General features: G+C 44.1%; 1 protein-coding gene and 1 long non-coding RNA gene across 3 annotated transcripts; one reads left to right on the top strand and one right to left on the bottom strand.

Annotated features, from left to right (window-relative positions):
* LOC122542858 (SERTA domain-containing protein 1-like) lies at nt 1-24,742 on the bottom strand. 2 transcript variants are annotated; one of them, XM_043680959.1, is made up of 3 exons: nt 24,563-24,742; nt 8,393-8,481; nt 1-2,522 (listed from the first exon to the last, which is right to left on the bottom strand). In XM_043680959.1, the coding sequence occupies exons 2-3, from the start codon at nt 8,404-8,406 to the stop codon at nt 1,727-1,729; spliced, it is 810 nt and encodes a 269-aa protein (XP_043536894.1). In that variant the 5' UTR covers nt 8,407-8,481; nt 24,563-24,742; the 3' UTR covers nt 1-1,726. The 2 variants fall into 2 exon arrangements, with proteins under 2 accessions (XP_043536894.1, XP_043536893.1); XM_043680958.1 differs by lacking the exon at nt 24,563-24,742 and adding an exon at nt 12,277-12,364.
* Nucleotides 12,469-19,181, top strand: LOC122542859. Its single transcript, XR_006309875.1, has 2 exons — nt 12,469-13,075; nt 18,349-19,181. It is a non-coding gene; the product is annotated as an uncharacterized LOC122542859 (long non-coding RNA).

Raw genomic sequence — 24,742 nt, 5'->3', positions numbered from 1 at the left:
AAACATCAAAACAAAAATATTTATTGTTGTTCTTAAATTAATTTTATATAGCTCAAAAGCAGCACAGTGTAATTTCATTATTTAGTTAATGCTAACAAAAGCAGGCATGGAAGAAAGTAGGACTGGAGTGAGCCACATGTGAACAGATTCAGGAAGGGACTGGGTGCTACGGGAACAAAGAAGGGGAACGAAGACCGGCTTCACTGTTATGATCAGAGTGTCTCCAAGATTTGCTGGTGCTTGTTCCTTTGGCTCTTTCCTTTATGTCCCTTCGCCCCCAAATCTTGCCTGTCTGCTCTATAAATACATTGGGTGGATCATTCTTGGTCACCAGGTTTAATGCTGGCACACTCTGCCTGCAGTGTGTGCCAGGACAATCTGCATCCATCCCACCTCCAACAGGAAGCTAGCATAGGACATGTCTGCTTTACATAAAAGTTACAGCATTGAAATATATTAGTGCCATCACTGTCAAAAAGAGTAGGCAGTGACTGGGCAGAGCACCTCATTGAAGGGCAACATGGGAGAGGGATAAAGAAGAATCAGGGACTGTGGGGCCCACACCCCAGGGAGAGTCTATGAAAACTATGTCCCCAGGAAGAGTTGGGCCCTGTGGAATCTGTACCCCAGGGAGACTCCAGTTATGAGCAACCTATATCCAGGGAGAGTCAGCACCTTCAGGAGAGGAAAGGTAAATGCACTGCGAAATAAATAGATCAAATGACATTGCATCTTTATCCAGGCCCTTGCTGATGTTCATCAAGTGTTAAACGTTAACAACTTGGAGTAACCAAGGCATGCAGAGGACAAAATATATATACACACACACACACACATCTATTATATACACACACAAAATCTCAATATTAACATACATACAGAAAAGTTAAAATTAGGCATGAACTCTTCAACTGGGCATTAGAAACATGGAAAATGGGAGAGGGAAACTTCTTGTAAGAAAGAAAATTATGTGAACTTCACTGACAAGCAGTGTTCCTGCTACATTTTTTCTTCTGCATGGAACTCAGATCCATATGTGGCAGCAACTTTCAGAACCAGAAATTGATGCTGCAAACAGTGTGGCACACCAATGCTGTGCACGGGCCCTCTGAACAGCTACATGCATGCAAACTGAACAGGAAACATTGCTGACAAGGCTAGAGTTTCTTACCCATCTCTAATTGTGCTTGAGAAGGTGATGGTGAGCAATCTGACTTATTACCAATTAATTACCCCTCCCCACTATGGTCATGCTTGGATGCACACAAGTAGGTCATCTGCAGCCCAAAGGAACGCTCTGTTCACCACTTCTGACAGAGGTGATTAGAGGACCACCCATCCTGTCAGCCATTCAGCCGAAATGGACTATGCTGGTATCCGTATGGGCCTCCTCCTATCTAACCGCATAGAATTCTATGAGTGCAAACTTCTATTCCTTTGCCTCCCTGTGTGCAAATCCAGTCTCCATCCATTTAGGCATGTGACATGTAGACTGGTCTGCCAGCAGAAGCTAAAACTGTCTTTTCCCAAGGGGGACAAAGGTATGAGCCCAGTGGCTTTAAAGTGGGGACTCTACAGAGAAGAATATTTAGAGGCCAGAAACTCTGCAAAGAGAAAAAGACGGAGGTGGAACAGCAGCCCAGGTAGTTCTTGTCCAAGTCTTTTGGGTTTTGGAAAAATACCAGTTAATATTCCAAAAAGGGAATAAATCCCCTTGCACAAAGTATCAACCAACAAGAAGGTCCATCAGATTCTCCAACTCAAAGTCTGTCCGGCTGTTGTGGGGCTTTGCTGAAGGGATGCCTCGTGAAGCTTTGTTAGGCTGGATGGTGGGACAGGCCCCTGCAGGGAAGCCCTGCGGGACATCATACATAGAGGTGTCAATGTCTTCAAAGATTGCATCAAGGGAACCGTCAATAAGGAAGTCATCTGAGTCTGCAATTTCAAAGGCTGTGAAGATGGAATCAAGGGATCTGGGCTCCGGCCGGGGATCTGGGCTCACTGGCTTCAGCGGCAAGAGATGGTCATCTTCGGGAGGTGCTTGGCCTGGAGGGGTGCTCAGGTCCTCCACATAGTCCAGGTCCTGAAGTATGGTGGAGATGGCAGAGGACAATGAGCTGTCATTGCCAGAGAGGAGACAGAAGGGTGCTTCAGTGAGGCTTGGCGAGGGTGCCTTGGCAATGTTGTTGTTTAGATCAGTGATTTCCTCTCCCATTTTGGAGAGGGGCTGTAGTTGGTTGGCACCACTAGTAAGTTGCTCAGGTGGCAGCAGTGGCATCTCACTGGGCATCGTGTTGTGACCATTCTCCCAGCGGATCTCCGCTTGCAGCCTGCGCAAGGTATTGGCAATCAGCACGGAGCGGTGTAAGTTGCGCTCTGCCAGAACACAGTTCTGATGCAGTTTAAGCAGAGAGATGTCTAGCAATGTGCCACAATGGAAGGTTTGTGGAGTGTATTCTGCTGCAGCCTGACCACCGTCATCCTCGTGGCGTTTCCGCTTCACTCCTTTACCCAACGGAAAACTGCACAAAACAAAAAGACACTATCAGCACTGAAAACAGAAAAAGGTGAAAAATCCTCACCAGACTCAGGCAGCAACTGCAGAGAGAGGCAAAGTAAACATTGCAATCTTTCATAATAACCAGGAAAACATTAAGATTTAGCAATTTTTAAACACAAATACAAGTCAGAGACAAAAGTAGGGAGAAGGGAAGAAAATCTAAAGGGAGAGATTTGTAATACAGGTAGGAAATTCCATAATTACTCACGCTAAAATAATTTATTGATAAAGAGAGAGTAACAGAGTTTAAGGTTTCAGTTTTGTCTCTCTGCCAATATCACCAGACTGGCTATTTCCTGTTTTCAAATCAGATTCCGAACATCCATTACTTAGCTTGAGTGATAGGGTTCAGGAGTGACTAATGGGATGATGCTGCAAAGCAAAAGGAGATGTAATGGTGCAAGGAATGAGGAACAAAATTTGGTCCAAAAGGGAAGTGGGAAAAGCAGAAAAATTACCAACAGCTCTTATCTTGAGTAAATGAGAGCATAGTTATTCTCAAGTTATCAAACTCCATGCTGAGTCCTGAAGGGTATAAAGTGCCCAGTTGAAAGATGATGTGATGAAGCTTCAAGTTTGCACTGAGCTTCACTAGATCAATTTGAAAGGTGGAGGACAGAAGAATCAGAGTGGCAAACAATCAAACTCTCAGGGTAATACTTGCAGACTGAATGAGACACTCTGTAAACTGGTCACACAGTCCACTTTTGGTATCTCCAGTGTAGAGGTGGTTGTGTTGTGAACAGGAAATATAGTATATCACATTTCACCTGTTTGGGGTTTTGAGGGGCTCTGGTGAAAGGGAAGCGAGGAAGTGAAAGGTCAGATCCAACCAATTAATGAAGGGTGAGAGATTGAAGATTCTAGACTTTCATCATGAATACTGCATTTATTCCTCCTGGTGACCCACTGCAATCCTGCCATTCAGTCCAGGAGGTTGACCCCAATTTGTGTTGTGGTAGCTCAGTCAAAGTGCCAGAACTAACCTCAAATTAAACATTCCTGAAGAAGGGTTTTTTGCCCGAAACAGGGATTTTCCTGCTCCTCGGATGCTGCCTGACCTGCTGTGCTTTTCCAACACCACATTCTCAACTCAAAGTGAAGATCAGCCAGTAATGTAAGTGCAGAGATTTACTCTAATTAACAACTGGATAAACTGAACCATTGTTTTGTCACTGAACTAAATCCATTCCCTTATTAATGATCCGATCTCTCCTCCTGGCTATTGAAACTGAACCAAATGTATGTACCCACAGCACCCTATTTGAGACAGAGGTGAGCTCTTGACTCCTTATCCTCTCCACCAGGAGGACTACCTTCTTCCACCTCGGTCATATCACCAGTTATTAACTGCTGAAACTCTCATTCACACCATTCCTACTTTCAAACTCAACTGTTCGATGTACCTATGGCCAGTGAACCCCCACCTGCCGGTCCATGAAATTCAGCTTTTGAAGATCCATGCTATGTACTACGTTCCACCAAATCCAGTCAGCCCCATGCTTGTTGACCTACACTGTTTCTGACCATCCGTGTGTAATAGACAATTAACAAAAACAGTGTACAAAGATTATAAAAGAGCGATTTTTAAAATTCCATGGCAATATTTATAGATAATGGAAAAGTATAACTTAGAGGAATTAATTATTTACAATGGATGTTCACCCAAATATCGCAGATCCATCAGCATATCATTATTGAAATACACTCCTGATCTCTCCGTGGCTCACTCCAATACAATTTCCCATCTTTTAAGCTGCCATGAGTGGCTTTGGTCTGCACTATTCATGGACCTACATAAACTTTTTGCTGTTGCCCTGCTCTCTCTTGCTCCATGAGGCTTGGCTGGCTAAAATGGTGCTGCCAGTTGATTAGCTATTCAAGTGTTGCATGCCTGCTCCAGTTATTGTTGGAAAAAGAAAAATTATGGTGCAGGGTTATTTCTAGTTGGCAGAAAACAGCATATTCATAAATAAATGTGTCTGTCTGTTTGGCAGGGTGAGACAAGTAGATTCCCACAGGAGGTTGGAGCTGAGGCCTCAAAGATTACTATTTACATCAATGAATTAGAGGAGAGTGAAGGCATGGGAGATAAAATTTTGAGATAGCAAATTATTATTAAGAAGCAATAATAAAGTATTTGCAGAAGGACTTAAGTTGAGTGAGTGAGAGAGGAGTACAATGTGGGAAAATTTGAAGTTGAGCAGGAAGAATGAAAAAGCAGAATAAGTAGAGAATGACTGCAGAGTTTGGAGGTATAACGTGATCTAGATGTTCTGATTCATGAAAACGTCACTCTGCAGATACAGCATGCAAAAGGCTGGTGGAAAACAATCTCTTTATTACATAATGATCTGAATATAAAATGAAAGAATGTTATGCTTCAGTTACACAGGGAATTGCTGAGACCACATTGTGAATAGGGTGTGCAGTTTTAATTATCTTATTTAAAGAAGGGTGTAAATTTATTGGAAGTGATTCAGATGAAGTTCACGAGACTCACACCCAGAATGAATGGATTAGAATCATAGAATCCCTACTTTGTGGAAGCAGGCCATTTGGCCCACTGAGTCAACACCAACCGTCCAGACAGCATCCCACCCAGACTAGCCCCCTTACCCATGGGTAACCCACCTGGCCTGCACATCCTGGACACCAAGGGCAAATTAGCAGGGCCAGTTCACCTAACCTGCACATCTTTTGACCATGGGAGGAAACCAGAGCATCTGGAGGAATCATGCGCAGATACGGGGAGAACGTGCAAACTCCACACCAACAGTTACTCAAGGGTGGTATCAAACCAGGTCCCTGGCACTGTGAGGCAGCAGTGCTAACCACTGAGCAACCATGCCACCAGGTTGTCTTATGAGGATAGTTTGGACAGTCTGGTCTCTTTTCTATTTAAAATTTAGAAGAGCGAGGGGTGACTTGATTGAAATGTATAAGATCCTGAATGTGGAAAGGATATTTTGTCTTGTGAGGGAGTCCAGAACTAGGGGCACTGGTCTAAATTTACAGGTCACCCTTTTAGTTCCAAAATGAGGAGAATTTTTTCAGGGTTGAAGGATTTGGGAACTCTGCCTCAGAAGGTAGTGGGAGCTGGGTCATTGAATATTTTTGAAGACGATGACAGATAGATGTTTGCTAAGCAAAGGAATCAAACTTATCAAGGGTAGGTGAGAATGTGGAATTTGGAACACAAACAGATCAGCCATTATCTTACTGAATGGTCAAGCAGGCTCGAGGATCTTGACTCCTGATCTCTAACCAGCTGGGTAATGAGTTCAGTTGGAGAAGCTCCTCCAGTTAATTTCCTATTACCATATAATACCAATTACCATGTCTCCCAGACCCAAAAAAGATGTATTGTTCCTCTGGATTTGTTGCATTCAGAAGTTTTGTACAGATCATTCACTTTGGTTGCCACTGGCACTTCCCAGCTTTCTAACCACTGTCAGTCAACAATAGCTGGATACCCAGTAGTTGTAATGCCAGCTCTAATTCTCCTTTCTGATTTTCTAGCCAGAAACAGAAACATCCTATTGATGTCCTGGCTTCCTCCTCCTCCTCCTCGGTCTCTTGGCCATGTCTCTGTATCTGCCCACTGCCCCCAGCTTGCCAAAGACACTGCTCCCTTGTGGAAAAGGGATCAGGGGAACTTGTATGCTGTTCCTCACCATCGCGATCTGCTGTCAGAGATTCTGTTATAAACGCATTGAATTTCAATTCCCCCCTCTCCAAAATGTACTTGCCTCTGATAACTGCATTCCTCTAATTCTAGTCTTTCACACATCCTCCACTTCTTTCACTCTACCATTGTTGGCCATATCTTCAGCTGCCAGGGTGCTAACTTCTTTAATCCCTCCTTAAACCTCTCTTTCCTCCTTTAAGATACTCAGTCATAGATATAGACAGCACGGAAACAGACCCTTCGGTCCGACTCATCCATGCCCATCAGATATCCTAAATTAAGCTAGTCCCATTTGCCAGCATTTGGCCTATAATGACTCTAAACCCTTATTATTCATTTACCATCCAGATATCAGAGTCTTATGCCTTTTAAATGCTGTAATTGTACCAGCACCTTCCATACACACACCATCCTCTACATGAAATTGTTGCCCCTTAGGTCCCTTATAAAAATCTTTCCCCTCTTACCTTAAACTTATGACCTCTAGTTTTGGACTCGCCCACACCAGGGAAAATACCTTGACGATTCACCCTATCCATGTCCCTCATGATTTTATGAACCTCTGTGAGATTACCCTCCGCCTCTGACACTTTAGGAAAAACAGCCCCAGTCTATTCAGCCTCTCCCTGTAGCTCAAACTCTCCAATCCTGGGAACATCCTTGTAAATCTTTTCTGAACCCTTTTAAGTTTCACAGCATCTTTCCTATAGCAGGGAGACCAGAATTGCACACAGTATTCCAATAGCGGCCTAACCAGTGTCCTGCACAGCCACAACATGACCTCCCAAGTGCTACATTTGATGCACTGACCAATCAAGGCAAACAGCCAAATGCCTTCTTCACTATCCTATCTCCCTGTGACTCTACTTTCAAGGAACAAAGAACCTGCGCTCCAAGGTCTCTTTGTTCAGCAATATTCCCCAGGCCTTAAAACATTTCATTTTTGATCACCTAGTGTAACATTTCTTTCTTTGACTGGGTGTTAACTTTTGCCCAATTATACTTCTGTGAGATTCCTTGTGGTGTTTTAATTTACAAGTGAAAATTGTTGCTTGCTTCCAGTGACCACTGACTGTCTAATAATCTTCACTGAGTGCACTTTGGTAAGGACAGAACCCTGTGGAATAACCATGAAACTGCAACAATCATATCGAGACCTGCATCTTGGAAGCCAGTCAGCACTTACTATCCTGAGGACATTGGGTCAACATCTAGGTGTTAGACAGGAATAGTTGGGTGGCAGGTTTCTTCCCCTGAAGGACATTAGTGATGCAATTAGGTTTTTAACAGCAACCTCAATATTTATTGCCAATTTCTGTTTGCCACCCAAAACAAAAATTTAAAATATTGAATTCAATTTTACAACTTGTTATGGTAGAATCTGAACTGAGGAGCTCCACCTTGCTGACCCAGTGACAGAATCGTTAGATTACTGTACCCCAAAACAAATTTTGCATTTGTCTAAAATTTCACAACCACCAGATGTCCCAAAGTGTTTTACAGTCAATAAAATAATGTGTGTTATCACGGCAACCAGTTCATGAACAGCAATGATTTTTTAAAAAAATATTGAGCCAGGGAAAAATATTGGTGAAACTGTCCAGCTCTTCTGTGAAATAGTGTCATAGAATCTTTAACATCCACCCAAGAGGGTAGACAGGACTCTGTTTAATGATTCATCTAAAAGATGGCTCATCTGACAGTGTATATTAAATTGGAGCGCTAGCCTAGACTTTGAACTCATGTCCTGGTGATGGACTTGAAGCTAGGAACTCCTGACTTGGATGGAAGGGCTAATCACTGAGCCACAACTGACATCATGTAGCCTGCAGGTTTTTAATCATTAAATGACTTGTGACATTCCAAATCAATGGGTCTTGACTGTCCACAAGTCAAATGAAACTTATTGATGTCTCAAGAACGAATAGGGAGAAGTGGAGAGGGGGATGGCAAACTTCTCACTGGATTGTCCCCCCCCAACTCAGGGAGCAAGTGACCTGATGAAGGAAGAGGATAAATTGTAGAATAAACATATAAGCTCTCTTTTCCACAAGAAATGGATAGTTACTAACCGCCAACAGCTCATTCTACCTACTTTATACAAGAATCGAGTTTGCCTCAAGTTTTTTTTTTTTACACACCTGCTTGCAGCCATTGGCTGCTTTTGAAAGATTCACAAACCAGTAAGTTGTCCGTGCTTCTCACACTTTATCTTCAGATCCATTCACACCTAAAAGCAAAGGGGAGAATTTGGATTAGTTCAGGTCCAGTTGCAAGGTATGTATAGAAAAACAAGCCATTTGGTTCTAATGGATCCAAACCAGCCTTTATGCTCAACACGAGCTTCTTCATAACTCTCTGCCTAACCCTATTATTTTGACCCTTTTCACCCTTAAACTTCTCTAAAACAAGTTCATTTATCTTACCTCATCTGCACCTGGTGATAGTAATTCTACATTCTCACCTTTCTCTGGATAAAAAGGTTTTCAATGAATTCCCCATTGATTTATCACTGTTTCATATTTTTTGTCCCTCGTTTTGGGAGGTGGAAACACCATATCTGCATCCACACTATCAAATGTCTTCATAATTTCAGGTCAGCCCACCAGCTTCTCGTTTTGAAAGATGAAGACTTTAGCTTTTCCCAAATTCCTGTGAATTTACCAATGTAAATATTTTATTAACGGTATCTAGTTTTGCCACACAATTGGAAACAAAAACTTTTGGGGAACTCTGAAGAGAGCTGAGGGCATGAGGTTTTTTTTTTAAAAAAAGTGGGTTAATTTAGTCAGAGAGGAACATCAAAGCTAAGAGATTACAAACACTGTAGATTTATGAATAAACTTGGCCGTGGAAGCATTCTTGCCTCCAGTTTAAAAGGTTGGAGTGAGACTTGACCATCCCCCCAGATTTAACACAAGAACCCAGGCAGGGTTGAGGGTATACTGCACTGTTGGAAGTGTCTTTCGAGAGGTGAAATATTAAACAATTGAATGTACTTGACTGATTTTTGGTGGCTGAAGATAAATTTGCTAGATTTAATCCTCCTTAAATTGTTGCATCAACCATCATGTAGACTCAAGAATATTAATCTAGTCTGATATCCACGGATCATTCCATGCAGAAATGTCAGAGGCAATGTCTGTTGAACAAGACTTGAAACTGTTATTTGTCTATTCTTGTGCAAATCTCAAAAGGAAGAGATTTATTCAATTTCTCAGCATGTATATATCCCTTAAACAACATCAGAGATGATTTTCTGTGGCTTGGAGTCTAGCTTGAGGAGGAATGATCTCAGGATATGAGGTAAGCCACAAGGTAAGAAATTTCTTCATTCAGACTGTTGAACTAGTAGAATTCTTTACTACAAATGGCTATGGATGCAAAGTCACTGAAAATGTTTCAGAAAGATAGATTTCTAGAGAAGTGTCACAGAGAGAAAGCAAAAGTACGGCGGTGAGACTGACCATCAGCCATAATCATGTTGCTTGATGAATCGGATTCAGGAGCTGAATGGCTTACTTCTATTTCTATTATTTTATCTCAGAAAATAAACAGATTCTCTGCTCATTGTCAGCACTATTTGTGGGAGCTTGCTGTGTACAAAGTGACTGGTGTGTCTCCCACATTATGACTGTGACCAGACTCTAAAAGCACTTCAGTGACTGTAAAACACTTTGTGCAAAGCTCAATAGAAATGAGAAACTACTTTTCCTATGATTCCATGTTACAGTTAAGGACACCAGGATTGAGCTTTAATAGATTGTGGGAGACAATGTTACTGGAGGAACTCATGGATAAGATAGAATTGCAACAGAAGACATTGTAACCAGTCATGCTTGCAAGTTTGTGTTTAACTCATTGCTGCCGTCTGAACTTTGTATTCCCAGCATTCCTATGACTAACGTGCTTCCTCTTTCCTCTGCACACTCCAGCAAACTATAAGAACCGCTTGAAGTGACTCTCCCAACCTCATATCACTGTAGGTGCCATTACACTGAAGAACTGCAACAGTTCATGGAGGTAACTTGCCACCACCTTCTTTAGGACAATTAGAGATGGGCAATAACTGTTGGCCCAGCCACATCCCATTGGTATGAATTAAAAATAAAGTTACAAATTGTGGCCACTTAGAGTGTTTGCTATGGCACCACATCAGATAGATCACTGCTCATGTATCATCAGGTTCTCTCTGGTCAGTCTCACACAGTGAAGAACAAGTCATAAAGTGAAACTGCACGGAAACAGACCCTTAGGTCAACTCATCCACCCATGTTCGCAGCCTTCTACACTGCATCACTGAAGACTGGATGTATTTCTTTCATCTTGAAAAAGTGTTCCTCTGTGTAGTAAAGAAGTGCGTTATTATTTACCCTGTGAACACCTCACTAACTACAGAATAAGCAGTCTATGACAACCTCTCTCATTGACAACACTTCCTTACAGAATATAATTCAAATTCCTTGCCTTTACTGTGTTGACTCTGAACAAGGTACCTACATGAGAGGTTAAAACCACTCTCATGGACGCCAGCTGTGCCTCAATGCACTTTCGCTTCAGAAAGTTGTGGGTTCAAGCCCCAGCCCAGAGTTCAACAGCAATAGCCTTGACCAATACTGAGCGAGTGCAGTTCTGTCGGAAGCGCAGACTCTCATGACACGTTGTATTGAACCAAGACATTTCTCTCTGGTGGACGTAAAACGATCCAATTTCAAAAGGAGAGAGGTCTGGCCGATAATCTGAGCCAACGTTTCTCCCTTGATCAATATCACAAATAACAAAATATTCTGTGCCTTATCTCGATGCTGTTTTAGGGGCCTACTGCATACATACTGGCTGTCCACTGTTTCTACATTTAAACGACATACACTTCACTGGAGTGGTGAGAAATAAAGGGAAACTTTGCCTCCTGTACAAAGATGTTCAGTTCTAGTGGGAGACCAACAGCGGGTGGATTATATAATGGTCTTTACATCTCCAACAGTTCCTCCAGCCACAAATCACTTGGATTCCTCACCCGAGATTTCAGATCCCGGTTTCAGTCACAGACTCAGGGGGGCGTGTCTCATTCAGAGCGACACCCCTCGCCGTGAAAGGCACTTGCAACTAGCGGGAACAATATTAATCAGTAAAGGAAGTCTGAAATACAACGGCGACAATCGTTCCACGGAACAGGGAGAAAGGCAGTCAACAAACTGGAGGTCTCCAGAGACAACAGGAATGGACCAAAAAAGGACAACTGTACAATTTGTCTAAAATAGTCAAGTGAGTAGAGCCCTGAGGTTGGAAGGAGGTTAGAGGGACCTTCCCTTCCTCCCCAGATAAAAACCTTCGCCTATAACCACACAGATGGGGGTCTACAGACATGTCCAGCTCCTAATACCGAAATCGGACTTTCAAACCCTCCCAAACCACAGTGATATCTCGACTTGACTGATCCCACCCTGATGAAGGAGCAGCTAGTGCTTCCAAATAAAACCTGTTGGACCATAAGCTGGTGTTGTAAGATTTTCAAACTTTGTCCACCCCACTCCAACACCGGTACCTCCAAATCATGACTGGCTCTAGAGGCGGGGCTTTCAAAGCAAGTTGCAAATAAAATCTGGAGCAGAATTAAAACAAAATCTCCCGCTCCCTGGAACAGCTTGGGACATGGAAACCCCGAATCGTCAGTGACAGACACGGATAGATAGATATACAGCGAGAGAAGGAACATCTCTACGGTCTTGGTCACAATCCCAAATACAGCGACAGCTCAGAAGTAACAGTCAGTCTTTTAGAGATCTGGTGAAGACACCAACCGGGAATTTCTTGACTCAAAATTCCGCCTTCCCGCTTCCCTTGAATGCTTCAGAATGCTCAGCTCACCACTATAAAGAGCAGAGAAACAGGCCATTCGGTCCAACTGATCCATACTAGGGTTTGAGCGCCCTCCAATCCTGCCAGTATTCAATCCAATATTCCTTTCAACCTATTTATCTAACTTCTCCTTAAACGTGTCGAGAACTTATAAATCTTTACATACCTGCCAGGGATACCCCAAGCTGCTGGATCAGTGCCGACTGGTTCCTATCAAACAAGCAGCTGAGAGTCCCCCCCTCCATACCCTATCACATGATATAGAGTAAAGCCAACCCACACACAGGAAGTGAAACTGAAAGGTAGCCCGGCCTGATCCCTCCCTCTAACCGGCAGCAGCTTATCCACTGCCGTTCAGCCCCACATTGACTGACTGTTCCAGAGAGGGTACCTCCTACTCACCAAACGGCACAGGAGATAGTTACAAACTCTCACATTCTTCTGAGTCGGTAACCTGGCAGCTAGCTACAATCAGAGCCTGCTCTCCAGCATGTTCATTCCCAGCAATTAACCTGGAGGTGTCAAAGATTCAAATCCCACACAAACTGCTTGTGAATTCATAAAATCTAGCATTTTGGCATATTTTGTTTTGAAAGCTTTCAGGGTCCTTTCCCCTGTCGTGACTCCAGAATCTGTGCCTTCGGGGCACTCTCTACCTGATGAGAAATAAAAGCGGCCCTCACTGCCTCAAATAGGAACACATTTCAAAACATATCGGAATTAGAGGGCTATAGGAAGCAAGGCGGAACTCAAGGAGTTAACGGAAAAGATGTAAATTTCGAACTGGAGGAGACTACGGACCAGTGGGGGCTGAGCGAGCAGCCTACACGCGAGTCATGGCTGACTCATCCACATCACGATGAAAGAAGAGGATAATTAACAAATAATCATCCCAGCAGCGAGTGTTCATGTTTGAGACACAGAGATCTTTGTGGGTTGAGGGTATCAAAGGGCATGGATTACAGGTAGGTGAATAGAATGTGAAACCGCCACGATCTTAATGGCAGAACAGGTTCTTTGGGCTGAATGGCCTCCGCTTGATCCAAGAGGACCAGGGAATAAAAATAATAGGAATGCTGAAAATCGGAACATAGAACAGTACAGGCCCTTCGGCCTTCCATGTTGTGCCGACCCTTTATCCTACTCCAAGGTCAAACTAACCCACACACCTTTCATTTTCTTATCATCCATGTGTCTATCCAAGAGTCGCTTAAATGTCCCTAATGTATCTGACTACTACCACTACCACCGCTGGCAGTGCATTCCAGGCACCCACCACTCTCTGTGGAAAGAACGGACTTCTGACATCTCCCCTAAACCTTCCCACAATCACCTTAAAATTATGCCCCCTTGTGATAGCCATGTCTGTTCTGGGAATAAAATTCTGACTATTCACTCTATGCCTCTCATCATCTTGTACACCTCTATCAAGTCACTTCTCATCCATCTTCATTCAAATGAGAAAAGCCTTAGCTCCCTCAACCTTTCTTCATAGGATATGTCCTCCAGTCCAGGCAGTATCCTGGTAAATCTCCTCTGTACCCTCTCTAAAGCTTCCACATCTTTGCTATAATGAGGTGACCAGAATTGAACACAATATTCCAAGTGTGGTCTAACCAGGGCTCTACAGAGCTGTGGCATAACCTTGCATCTCTTAACTCGATCCCCCGCTAATGAAAGCCAACACACCATATGTCTTCTTAACAACTTTATCAACTTGGGTGGCAACTTTGAGGGATCTATGGACATGGACCCCAAGATCTTTCTGTTCCTCCGCACTGCCAAAAATCCTGCCTTTAACCCTGTATTGAGTATTCAAATTCGACCTTCCAAAATGAATCACTTCACACTTTTTCCAGGTTGAACTCCATCTGCCACTTATCAGCCCAGTTCTGCATCCTGGAGTAAGTGGGGACTGATGTTCTGCATCCTGTCAATGTCCCGTTGCAACCTACAACAGCCCTCCACACTATCCACTTCTCCACCAACCTTTGTGTCATTGGCAAACTTACTAACCCACCCTTCCGCTTCCTCATCCAAGATATTTATAAAAGTCACAAAGAACCGATCCCTGCAGAACACCACTGGTCACTGAGCTCCAGGCTGAATACTTTCCATCTACCACCACCCTTTGCCTACTATGCGCCAGCCAATTTTGTATCCACACAGCCAAATTTCCCTGTATCCCATGCCTCCTTACTTTCTGAATGAGCCTACCATGGGAAACCTTATCAAACCCCTTGCTAAAATCCATGTACACCACATCTACTGCTCTACCTTCATCAATGTGTTTGTCACATCCTCAAAGAATTCAATAAAGTTTGTGAAGCATGATTGTCCCTTAGAAAGTCATGCGGGCTATCTCTAATCAAGCTATGCTTTTTGAAGTAATCATAAATCCGGTCTCTCAGAATCCTCTCCAATAATTTGCCCATCATAGACGTCATACTGACTGGTCTATAATTCCCAGGATAATCCCTGTTCCCTTTCTTGAACAAGGGAATAACATTTGCCACCCTCAGTCATCTGGCACCACTACAGTGGACAGTGAGAATGCAAAGATCATTGTCAAAGGCCCAGCAATCTCTTCCCTTACTTCCTGTAGTAACCTAGGGTGTACCCCATCTGGCCTAGGGATATTCATCCTTACATTTTTCAAAATTGTCAGCACATCCTCCTTCTTAATAGCAACCTGTTCGGTCATATAAGCCTGTTTCACACTGTCCTCACAAACATCAAATACTGAAGCAAATCATTAAATAAGGACCTCCCCTACCTCCTCTGACTCCAGGCACAAGTTTCCTCCACTAACTGTGATCAGCCCTACCCTCACTCTGGCCATCCTCTTGGTCTTCGCATAAGTTTAGAATGCCTTAGGGTTTTCCTTAACCCTACCCATTAAAGCTTTCTCATGCCCCTTTCTAGCACTCCTAAGTTCATTCTTCAATTCCTTCCTGGCTGCCTTGTAACACACTAGAGCCCTGTCAGATCATTGTCTCCTCAACTTTAAGTAAGCTTCCTTCTTCCTCTTGACTGGATGTTCCACATCCCTTGTCACCCAAGGTTCTTTCACCATACCATCCCTTCCTTGCCTCAGTGGGACAAACCTATCCAGCACTATCAGCAAGTGATCCCTAAACAACCTCCACATTTCAGTCATGCATTTCCCTGAGAACATCTGTTCCCAATCTAGGCACCCCAGTTCCTGCCTAATAACATTGTAACTCTCCCTTCCCCAATTAAATATTGTCCCATACCATCTACTCCTATCCCTTTCCATGACTATAGTAAAGGTCAGGGAGTTGTGATCACTGTCACCAAAATGCTCTCCCACTGAGATATCAGACATCTGGCCTGGTTTGTTGCCAAGGTAGACAAGCAGGAGGCTGGAAGAACACAGCAGGCCAGGCAGCATCAGGAGGTGTCGAAGTCGATGTTTCAGATGTAACCCTTCTTCAGGACTGGGGGTGGTGTAAGGGGAGCTGCAGATAAAGGGGGTGGGCAGGGTGGGGATAGGTGAAGACAGGTAGAGGGTACAACCTGGTTGGTCATTGGGAGGAATGAATCTCGTAGGTGGCTGAGAGGAGAGGAAGGTAGGAGGAGGGGGCTGGGAAGGGAGCTGGGGGAAGGGAAGGGAGGTTATTTGAAATTGGAGAATTCAATGTTGAGTCTTCCGGGCTGTAGGCTGCCCAGACGCAAGAGGAGGTGTTGTTCCTCCAATTTGCGGTTTGGTTCATTGTGGCAACGGAGGAGACCTAGGATGGTCATGTTGGAAAGGGAGTGGGAAGGGGAATTAAAATGGGTGGTGACTGGGAGGTTCGGTCGGCCCCTGCAGGCCAGGCTGAGATGCTCGGCGAACCGTTCCCTCAGTTTACATTTCATCTCCTCGATGTTGAGAAGACCACATCAGGGGCACCTGCTGCAGTAAATTAGGTTGGAAGAGAGGCATGTGAACCTCTGTCTCACCTGGAAGAACTGTTCGGGGCCCTGGATGGAGGTGAGGTGGATGGTATACCAGATTGGGGGTGTCGGTGGGGAAAGGGAACAGTCCTTGAGGAAGGCAGATTGGGGTGGGGAGGCAAAGATATTCTTGATGGTGGGGTCTTGTTAGAGTTGACAGAAGTGTTTAAGGATTATGCGTTGGATACAGAGGCTGATGGGGTGTTAGGTAATGACAAGAGGGACTCTGTCTTTATTGTATTGTGGGGGGTTTAGAGCAGGTGGAACAGGGGCTGGAGGTGGCGCAGTGGAGTGCTGTGTGGATGACAGAGGTGGGAAAGGCACATTGTTTGAAATAGGTGGACATTTGGGATGCTTGGGTGTAGAATGTCTCCTCGTCTGAGCAGATGTGACGGAGGCAGAGAAATTGGGAGAACGGGATGGAGTTCTTTCAGGATACTGAGTGGGAGGAGATGTAGGCCAGGTAGTTATGAGAGTCTTTGGGTTTGTAGTAAATGTCCATCTGGTGACTGTCGCCAGAGATGGAAATGGAAAGATCAAGAAAGGGGAGGGAGGTGTCCGAGATGGAGCAAGTGAATTTGAGGGTGGGCGAAGTTGATGAAATGCTCAAGTTCAACCTGGGTACAGGACGCTGCACCGATGCAGTCATCAATGTAATGGCGGAAGAGTTGAGGCACAGTGCCTGTGTAGGTACTGAAGAGGGACTGTCTGACTTAATCCACAAAGAGGCCAGCATAGGTGGCACCCATCTCAGTGCCCATGGTCACCCCCTGAATTTGGAGGAAATGGGGGGAGTTAAAGGAAAAGTTATTAAGGGTGAGGACCAATTCAGCAAGGCAGACGAGGGCATTGGTGGAGCGGGACTGGATGGGTCTGTTGGAGAGGAAGAAGCTGAGGGCCTGGAGGCCATTTTTGTTGGGTATTAATGTGTAAAAGGACTGCACATCCATAGTGAAGCTAAAGCACTGGGGGGGTGGGGAGCGGAGAACTGGAAGTTACTGAAGAGGTGGAGGTTGTGGTTGGTATTACAGATGTGGGTGGGAAGTGCCTGAACCAAGGGGGAGAGGATGGAGGCGAGATAGGACGAGGTGAGTTCGGTGGGGCAGGAGCATGCCGAAATGATGGATCAGCTGGAGTAGTTGGGCTTGTGAATCTTGGGGCGCAGATAGAACCGGGCAGTGCGGGTCTGGGGCACTATGAGATTGGAGGCCGTGGAGGGGAGATTACTGGAGGCAATAAGGTCACAGACAGTGTGAGGAATTTTAGCAATGATGGGTCATGGTGGGATCATGGGCAAGGGGGACTTAGGATGTGGTGTCAGAAAGTTGACATTCGGGCTCTGCGATAAAGGAGGTTCGTTATCCAGGTTACTACCCTGCCTTTGTCACCAGGTTTGATGGTGAACTAGGGGTTGGTGTGGAGAGAGTGGAGCGCTACTCATTCGGAGGGGGTGAATGGTCTCCTCTCTAGTCAGCCCATCTTAATGAGTCAGGAATCCTTGCCTCAACACACCTGACAAAAACTGCTCCATCCAAACTATTTGAACTAAAGAGGTTCCAATATTAGGAAAATTAAAGTCATCAATGACAACAACAACTGTTACTTCTGCACCTTTCCAAAATCTGCTCCTCTGTGTCTCTGTTGCTAGTGGGGGTTCTGTAGAAAACTCCAATGATGTGACTGCTTCTTTCCGGTTTCTGACTTCGACCCATCCTGACTCTGTGGTCAAACCCTCCTTGATGACTTCCCTTTCTGTAGCTGTGATACTATCCCTGATAAGCAATGCCACTCCCACCTCTTTTACTTCCCCCCACTATTCCTTTTGATCTATCTAAACCTTGGAACATCCAACAACCATTCCTGCCCCTGTGATATTCAAGTCTCTGTAATGGCCACAACATCATAGTTACAAGTAGTGATCCATGCTCTAGGTTCATCACCCTTATTCCTGATACTTCTGGTGTTAAAATAGACACACTTCAACCCATCCTACTGACTGCAACTTTGCCGTATCAGCTGTCTATTCCTCCTCGCAGACTCTCTGCATGTTGTATCTGGCTGTTCACTAGCTACTCCATCCTCAGATCTGTGGCTCCGGTTCCCACCCCCCTAAAAAACTAGTTTAAACCTTTCTGTAGAGCTCTAGCAAGCCCAGGATATTGGTGCCCCTCCAGTTCAGGTGCAACCCGTCCTTCTTGTATATGGAACATGTTGGGAATGGGATGGCAAACCTGTCTCCTCTGATCAATCACCCCATTACTTTGATTTCCATGACCAGGTATGTGCCGTTCAATCTGATTGGAACCAAGAATGGAGCTCAGCAGGAAAGGTGCTTTCATCGACTGCGGCGCCAGTTCACGGAAAACATGAGCAGAGAGCTACGTGAATTTTATGTTGTGCACTCAGTCTGAATCTGCAGTGGCTCATTTCAAACTGAAATGTGGTGAAATCACATCTGAAGTTGTGTGTAATTTTGGTCTCCCTGTTTCAATAAAGTATATAGAGATCTGTAACTCAGAAATAGATATGACAACACTATATGGTACATACATCAGAGGAACAAGCCAGTCAGTCCAGTTACTCTACACATACCTTTTTTTCCATTTCTTCCACCTCACCCCTTAAGGGAATCTTTCTATTCCTTTTTCTCTTACATACTCCTCTCGTTTCCTTTTGAAAGTATCTAAGCTATTTGTCTCAAGCACTTACAGTGATGACTAATTCTATATTCTACCCACCTTGTGTGTGAAGACATTTCTGTTTATATCACTACTAGATTTCCTAGTAACTATCTTACACATATGGCCTCTAGTTTTGAATTATCCCACAAGTGGAAGCATTCTATCTACATCTACTGTGCCAACCCTTCTTCCTAAGAGTTCCATCTTAATCATTCATTTCATCACACTTCCAGCCTAACCCATAACCATGACATCTTCTGTCTCTTCTTAGTTACTTTCTTCAACACAATCTTCACTGACCCCTAATGTGCTGATTTCTGATTTTCCTTCCTATTATTCCACATCTCAGCATCAATATCCAGTCACAGTTTCTCTTCTTCATCTTGCCCAAGTTTATGCATCTAATAACATGGCTGGTCTCATAGTTGCCTTGTAGATTCTTCCCTTCAGTCCAGCAATACTTAGCAATCACATAGAATTCCACTGCATTTGTTCCAATAACTCATGGAGTCATACAGCACAGAAACAGGCCCTTCAGCCCAACTCATCCATGTCAACCAGGTTTTCTAAACTGAACTAGTCCTATTTGCCTGCATTTGGCCCATATCCCTCTAAACCTTTCCTATCTATGTACTGTCCAAATGGCTTTTGAATGTTGTAATTGTACTCGCCTTTACCACTTCAGCCAAAATTAATGTATAGCTTATCTTCGCAAATAGTTGTAATCTCTCAATTCTTGTACCATTCTTGTAAATACTTCCATGTTCTTTTTATCTATGCTCCTGTATCCTTTTTAAATTATGGAGATCGGACTGTGCATTGTATGCTAAGTGCACTTGACTAGGATACTATACAATTAGTGGAGAGAAAGCAAGCTAATGTTTCGAGTCTAGATAACTCTTCATAACTTCATTATTTCTGATTCATACAGTATATCTGTAGAAATGTTACGTCGATAACTCCATTGTTCTAATGATCTGCAGTGCAGCTTTTAGTTCTCCAATATTCCTAGATCTCTGCTTTTCTATCTATTTCAATTTCTATTATGTTCTTTATTTTCTAAGCCATGTGATTTCCTGCATTTCCTGCCATAGCCCATCTTTACAAATTGTTAATCGCAAACTTTCTAATGTCTTATATTTTGTTGCTTCTTTTTCTGTGCTTGCTGCACATCCACCTCCTCTAAAATGTGTTATCATCTGCAAAATATACTATTGAGTTACTCATTCCAAAGTCCAAGTTTTCGCTTTCTTTGTTGGGCAGTTTGCCATGCATTCAGTTATTGGCCAACTCCACATACATTAATAACGACACAAACAGAAGTTGCTGGAAAAGCTCAGTAGGTCTGGCAACATCTGTGTAGAGAAATCAAAGTTTACGTTCCGGACTGTGACCCTTCCTCAGAACTGACGGTAGCTAGGAAAGTATACATATTATCCACATATATTAACCTTTGTCACAAGCTATTGTGCAGTGCTTAATTATAAGGACAGGAATTGCAGATTACAGAAGGTTCGGGGATGCAAGGTGTTAATGGGATAACTAACATTTCTACCTGGAGGAGTTTGAAGGGATCAGTGGGAGTGTAAAGGGGAGGAGAGGAGCCTACACATGAGTCAGTACTGATTCACTCCACTCCTTGACAAAAAAAAAAGGAAAATTACATAGTTAAACCAAGAGCCCTCATCAGCCTAACTCTGGAATTCCCTTCCTAATGTCCTCTGTCCTTCTTAAAGATTTTCCTTAAAAAACTCTCTTTGAGCATCTTTTTGATCACCTGTCCTAATATTTCTGGTATAGCTCATTGTTAGTATATTCTTGGCTACATTTTGTGAAGCACCTGGGGATATTTTTATTGGCACTCTACGACTGCAGGTGGTTGTTAAGGGAATGGTATATGAGGAAGGATTGGCTGCTTTGCTCTCTCTTCATAAAAGATCAAGAGAAAATGCAAGGCAGATAAAAGGTGCATATCTATAGCACAGTTCCTGACCACTGGATGTCTCAAAACATTTTAAAGTCAATGAATTACAACAGGAGCTGCAGTTCAAAAAGCAATTTAGGAAACACGGCAGGAAATTTGCTCACAAGAAGCTCCTAGACTCTAGATAATCTTTTTGTATGATGTCAATTGAGAGATATATAGTGACCAGAAAGCCAGGAATAATGCCCCGATTTTCTTCAAAATAGTGTCACAGGATCTTTTGTACTCCTGAAGATGAAAAATGGGGGCAAAGTTTGTTCACTCACCTAAAAGATGGAACATTCAGCAGTGCAGCATTTCCTCAAGTTCTTCTGGGCACCGAGTCTCCTAATTCAGAAATAGGGACACTACAACTCCACCACAACAGTCGCACTCCCATATGTTCCAATTGTTCAGGGATAGTCAATACCTGGCACTTACTGGCAGAAATGTTACTATTTACCAGTCCAAACTTAAATATCACCTAGGACTTACTTCATATGAAGTGGACTGCTTCAGTATCTGAAGTGTCATGAATGGTGCTGTACGTTGTGCAATCATCACAAACATTCCCACTTCTGATTTTATGAAGGAGGGAAGGTCATTCATTCATAGAATCCCTGCAGTGGGAAAGTAGGCCATTTGACCCATCGAGTCCACACTGACCCTTTGAAGAGCATCCCACCCAGACCCCATCACCCTATCCCTGTAAACCTGCATTTCCCATGGACAATCTACCTAGCATGCACATCCCTGGAAACTAGGACAATTTTAGCAAGGCCAATCAGCTAACCTGCACATCTTTGGGCTAAGTCAGAAGTCTCACAACACCAGTTATAGTCCAACAGGTTTATTTAAAATCACAAGTTTTTGGAGTTCTACTCCTTCATCAGGTGAAGTGACGAAGGAGCAGCACTCTGAAAGCTTGTGATTTTAAATAAACCTACTGGACTGTAACCATATCATGGCCCCTTTGGACTATGGGAGGAAACCAGAGCACCTGAAGGAAACCCATGCAGACCTGGGGAATATGTGCAAACTCCACATAGACAGTTACCAGAGGCTGGAATCGAACTCACCACTGAGCACTGTGCTGACAATTTTCCACATTTTTGAACAACTGAAGATGAATGGATCCAGAACACTATCATTAGGAATGCCTGCAGCAATGTCCTGGGTTGAGTGACCTCAAACACTACACCCATTTTCTTTTGTCCACAGCATAACTCTAGCCAGTGAAGAGATTTCCTCCTAATTTCTCTTGACTACCGTTTTGTTATGATTCCTTGAGGCTCCATTTGGTCAAATCCCAGCTTGATATCAAGGGCACTCACCCTCACCTCATCTCTCAAGTTCAGCCCTTTTGTTTGTTTTGGACCAAGCACGGCTTCAATTGGGTCAGGAACTTAGTCACCCTGGCAGAACCAAATTGGGCATCAGTGAGCAAGTGCCATTTGATTGCACTGTCAAGGCCTCTTTGAATGCTTTACTGATGATTGAAAGTAAACTGACTGGGCAGTAATTGGCTGAGTTGGATTGGTCTTGTTTTTTTTGTGGTCAGGACATACCTAGAGAGTTTTTCACATGTTTGGATACATGCCAATGTTATATGTGCATTGGAATAGCTTGGCTAGGGATGCAGCTAGTTCTGAAGCACAACACCCACAGCCTTTACCATAGCCAGTGTCCCACCAGTATCCCATGGTAATAGGCAAAAGTGAGGACTGCAGATGCTGGAAACCAGAGTTTAGATTAGAGTGGTGTTGGAAAAGCACATCAGGTCAGGCAGCATCCGAGAAGCAGGAAAATCAACATTTTGGGCAAAAGCCCTTCATCAGGAATGGAGGCAGGGAGCCTCCAGGGCTCCACTTATCTCTCCACTCTGCAGGCACCCTGCCTCTATTCCTGATGAAGGGCTTTTGCTCAAAACGTCGATTTTCCTGCTCCTCGGATGCTGCCTGACCTGCTGTGCTTTTCCAGCACCACTCTAATCTAAAATCCCATGGTATAGTACCACACAACATTGTGGAGGGGAATACTGTCATGGACAAATGCATCTGTGACAGGTAGATTGGTGAAGATGAGGTAAAGTAGGCTTTTCCCTTCTGTTGGTTCCATTGCCACCTGCTGCAGACCCTAACTAGCAGCTAAGTCCTTCAGGACTGGGTCAGCTCAGGCTGTGGTACTACTGAGCTACTGCTGGAGATGGCGACCGAAGTATCTCACCTCAATGCTTCTTGCAATTGGTGCTCAACAGGGAGAAGAACTGATTCATCAGATGAGGTGGAGGAAGGGAGCAGTAATGGGTAGCCAGCAGGATGTTTCCTTGCCTAAATTTGCCATAATGACACTAGGACTTCATGGGGTCTGGAGTCAATGTTGAGACCTCCCAGGACATCTCCTTTCTAACTGTATATCACTATGGCATCAACTCTGGGAATGGTGGTGGTGCTGTCTGGGACATTGTCAGGTATGATTTGATGAGTGTGACTGTGTCAGGCTGTTATTTACTTGCCTATGGGACTGCTCTCCCAATTAGCTGGTGGTGCCATTGTAGTTTCCGCTGCCCAGTTTGATGCCAAGTGATTCATCAAGTTTATCTTTTTTTTTTAAAAGTGATTTGGTAGAACTGATTAGTTTGTCTGATCACTTCAGAAGTCAATTGAGAGTCAATCACATTGCTGTACCTGGAGTCACATCTAGGCCAGACAGATAAGGAGAGCTGATTTGGAATCAAAGAATTAGTGGTTGTGGTGGTATTTGAAATGTAATTCCAGAGATTAGTTTGGCTGTCAGCATTACTAGTTTAGTGCCATGATCACTTTGCCACATCTTTCTAATCTTGAACTTGGTCTATGGAATCCTCTCATATTTAATTAAGTAACCATTTATTTATTGACATTTTTATCCTTTAGCTTCGATTGAATTGAATAGGCAAACAAAAGCTAAGAAAGAGTCGAGACCATATAGAGAAAGGGGGTCGGGGTGGGGGGATAACCAATACAAAGGAGCAATAATAGAAAGGAGGTGAGGGGAACATTAACAGAAACGGAGCGCAGAGGGCACAAGAGAATGGAATGGGAGAGAAAGGGATAGAGTTGGGGAGGTGGTGGTTAAGATTGCTGGATAGTGTAGATTCGAAGTCGACCAATCTAGACCAATACGTAAAAACTCATGTGAGGTATTGGGGATATGGAGCACGCCACTGACAGGCACAAGACAGCACGGAAAGCTGGACAGTCGCCGTCACTCATATAGTCTCTTACAACCAATCAACTGTGACCCCCTTTGGTCACTGGCGACCTCGCTGCAATCGGAGCTCTGTGTCCACTGAGGCGCCGTATCTCCGGAACTTTCAGCGCGGATGCAAAACTTTCAAACTGCTTTAATTCTAACCCCACTCCCAGAATGTTTCGCTCTCTCTTTGTGTGTCTGTCTTTCTGAACGGTCCCAGTAGAGTTAAACTGGAGAGGAGGGGACAAGGTCGGCGCGGAGTCTGCTGTATTCGTCACGATCCCGAAGGCGCTCTCTCCTGCCAGGCTCAGCGATGAATCACTCGCTATTTACGAAGTCGTACTCACGCAATTCTCACCGCCTCTTACCTTCTTCCCCCCGCTCTCCCCCGCGCGCCTTCCCCGTCTCCACTTTTCTTTTTCCCTGTCAGTCTTTCAAAAAGAAAAATCAGGATCGCGGGGGATCCCAGCACACTTTGGGGAAATTGGACTTCAAGTCAAAGTAACTGCTCTATAAAGTTTTTTTTTTAAAAACCCCAAGGAGCAGTAATTCTTCCCTTGCTACAAAAAGTATCCACTTTAGAAAGGTAATGAGGTTGACACTTTGTAACTTACCCTGTGCGTCCAGTCAGCGCGCTCGGCTACATTGTAACCTTTCGCTGTGTCAGTTTCACTCGCTCCGGACAGTGTCAGCTACTCCCGACCGTGGACCCGGATCTAGTTGCTGGGCAACACGACGGGGGTGGATCAGGGGCAGGGCAGCCAGAACTCCTCACCTCCCTTCCGGACGAGAAC

This window comes from Chiloscyllium plagiosum, chromosome 41 (genome assembly GCF_004010195.1).
Source record: "Chiloscyllium plagiosum isolate BGI_BamShark_2017 chromosome 41, ASM401019v2, whole genome shotgun sequence".
NCBI lineage: Eukaryota > Metazoa > Chordata > Chondrichthyes > Orectolobiformes > Hemiscylliidae > Chiloscyllium > Chiloscyllium plagiosum.
Note: the sequence above shows the minus strand (reverse complement) of the source record. Positions and strands in the feature narration are given on the sequence as shown.